At 29.6% G+C, this 2,782-nt stretch overlaps 1 protein-coding gene across 1 annotated transcript; it reads left to right on the forward strand.

The window, feature by feature from the left end:
• Positions 1 to 1,857: 1,857 nt before the first annotated feature.
• LOC108747660 (protein LLP homolog) lies at positions 1,858 to 2,473 on the forward strand. The gene is made up of 2 exons (XM_018485259.1): positions 1,858 to 2,047; positions 2,166 to 2,473. Exons 1-2 carry the CDS (start codon positions 1,888 to 1,890, stop codon positions 2,438 to 2,440), a joined length of 435 nt encoding a protein of 144 aa, XP_018340761.1. The 5' UTR covers positions 1,858 to 1,887; the 3' UTR covers positions 2,441 to 2,473.
• The last annotated feature ends 309 nt before the right edge of the window (positions 2,474 to 2,782 follow it).

The following is a 2,782-nucleotide window of genomic DNA, read 5'->3' on the forward strand; positions in this document are numbered from 1 at the left end:
TAAGCAATTATATAAAAAAATCACACTAGCAAATCACTTTTTATCTCTTGCCTTTTGTCAGCACACATTAGTTGATAAAAAATATTCAAAATTCTAAAACAATTAATTTCAAATATTTTCTTCAAAGTACCACGATATAATGGTCATCACATACAACTCACGCTGCTAAAACTAGAAAGCTAAGTTCTGATTCGAGAAAAAATCAATATAAGAAATTGTTTCCTTCCGCGACGAAAAATACTAATTTATAAATTATACTTTTTTCACTCAGTATAAAGACAAGCTATATATTAATAACAGGGCTTAGTAGTATTTAAAATAAAATTATTTAAAATATGTACTTCTAATAAAAAAGATAAAAGGATTATTTAGTATTTATTATTTAAAAAAAATTTTTTTTCTGATTTATTCCTTATTTTTAATACTTCAAATAAATTTTTGGAATCTAAAGTACGACGTTTCGTATTATCTGGTATAATATTTGTGGCAAATATGTTTCAAAAAAAATTATGTGAAGAAGAGCAACACGCGGTTACCTACACGAGCGTCGGTAAGTCTTCTTTTTTACTTATTAGCTGTCGCCTTCAAAGAAAATGATACACGATTAACGATAAACGATTAACACGACATGGCCAAGCGTCAGTAAGTGAATGATGACGCGGAAGGTCGTGACTGCCTGCGAGTAAACTGTGTAACATAACGCGCCGCCCGCCCGTCCTACCGCGTCAAAACAAACTTCAAGGCCGTACGCCAACCGTCGAAATATTAACGTATATTACGAAAAAAGTAAAGTAATCTATTCGTTATATTTTTTATATTCTCCGATAAATAGGCTTTATTGCTTTATTTCAAATTCGTTACGCACTCATACAACTCATCTATATCTTAGATATTTAAAATTGTGTTACAATACGCGATAATTAGATTGTAATAATTCTTTATTACACGAAATCTGCGCAATGTACGCAATATTTATAACAAAAGAGATGGATTATGGCTTTTCGTTACTTTTGAATCGTTTAATTCTGCAAGTCATTTACGTCTTCGCATTCATAATCCGCACTATTATTTCATTATCTAATCAGAAACAAAATATATACGCCAGAATCATAGATTACAAAAATTATAAATCACTGTTTTATTTTAATTAATATCATATTTTAACTTACAATTAGTATTTAGAATTTAACAAATTTCGCATATTGCATTGTGAATTTAAATGTATAATTTACAACAATATTCACTTTTTGATGGAAATAAATCTAGCTGAAATAAATCTATCAAATTAAAGATTTCAACAATTTCAGCAATTTATTTTTATCAAAAGCACCGAAAAAGTGGATATCATTGTGTAGTTTGCATCCACTTTTTCAAAGGACAATAGTGTGCGAGAGCATTTTGCGATTATGGGAAAAAGGCCCTCATGTTTCTCTATTAGATTTCTCTCTATACGTAATATCCAGTTTGAAAATGACTATACCTACTGACAGTAGTACGGAGAATTTCAGCGGTCTCATGAGAAAGGCCGGGACGACTTGTCCACAACTCAGCTGGGTATCAATTATGAAACTATATCCCTAGAATGGAAAGTGAAAAGTGAACTATTTCTCCATTAATTTTAATGGTAAAAATTTTTACTTTTAATTTTTCATCTTAGGGATAAAGTTTCCTGAACTCGGATTTCTTTGTGCCTATGTTCATTGTAGCGACAAAGGGTGCGTTCCTTTATACTGCAAATGCTTTGAGACACTCTTTGATTGGGCAAATAAAATTCTTTCTTCTGATTGGTCAGAAGCATTTTCATCGTTAAGTAGATCGCACCCGTGAAGTAAGAATAGGTTTCTTGTTTGTAACATAACCTTTCTCGTTCAACTGCACGTGTGAAAAATGGCTAAATCTCTACGCAGTAAATGGAAAAGAAAATGCAGAGCGATCAAGAGAGAACGTTACGCAGTAAAAGAATTAGATAGATTAAAGAAGACACTTGGTATTGATGATAATGTATCTAAGGATATCGAAATGACAGAGATTACTGAAATTGCAACAGGTATGATTCACGCTAATGCATTAATAGTTGTTTATCTAAATTCTTATAGCTTTTTTTTTATTATTGTATATATTATAATGCGATAATATTTCATATTCCATTATTTTTGAAATTGAAGTTGTCGACGCTAAGAAAGTGAAAGAAGATGTAAAGGCTAAACAAGTTAAGGATGCAAAGTCTACAACTGTGTCAGGTGAAGAACAGATGGAAGTAGAAGGTGCTAGAATATATAATAAGAAAACATTGCGGGATCAGTATGGCAATTATCCTGTGTGGATGAACCACAGAAAGATAATTAAGCACAAGAAAGGCAGAGCAAGAACGAAGAAAACAGGCAAAGCAGACAAGAGGCTTACTAGACGACAAAAGAAAATGATTCAGAAAAATAAATAAACTTTTTTATAAGTATATTTTAAATTAATTTTTAAGTATATTGCTTTTTCTTTTTATAAAAATAAAAATTAATAAAAGGAAGAAGAAAATATTTTATTTCTAAAAACATTTAACAAATATATTCAGGCTAATATGACTGAAAAATGAAATGTTTCTATAATATTCGCAGTGTGTCTATTTATAATATTAATTTTGATCATTATTTAAATTTTCTTTCTCTACCAAGTATTATTGTTAATTGAACAAAATTGGGAGTTGCTTACTTTATATAGTGTTTATTGAAAAAATCTTTTAAATTAAAATAGCAACGATTATATATTCAACTATGTTTTATATATATAT

Source organism: Trachymyrmex septentrionalis, unplaced genomic scaffold (assembly GCF_001594115.1).
Source record: "Trachymyrmex septentrionalis isolate Tsep2-gDNA-1 unplaced genomic scaffold, Tsep1.0 scaffold20, whole genome shotgun sequence".
NCBI lineage: Eukaryota > Metazoa > Arthropoda > Insecta > Hymenoptera > Formicidae > Trachymyrmex > Trachymyrmex septentrionalis.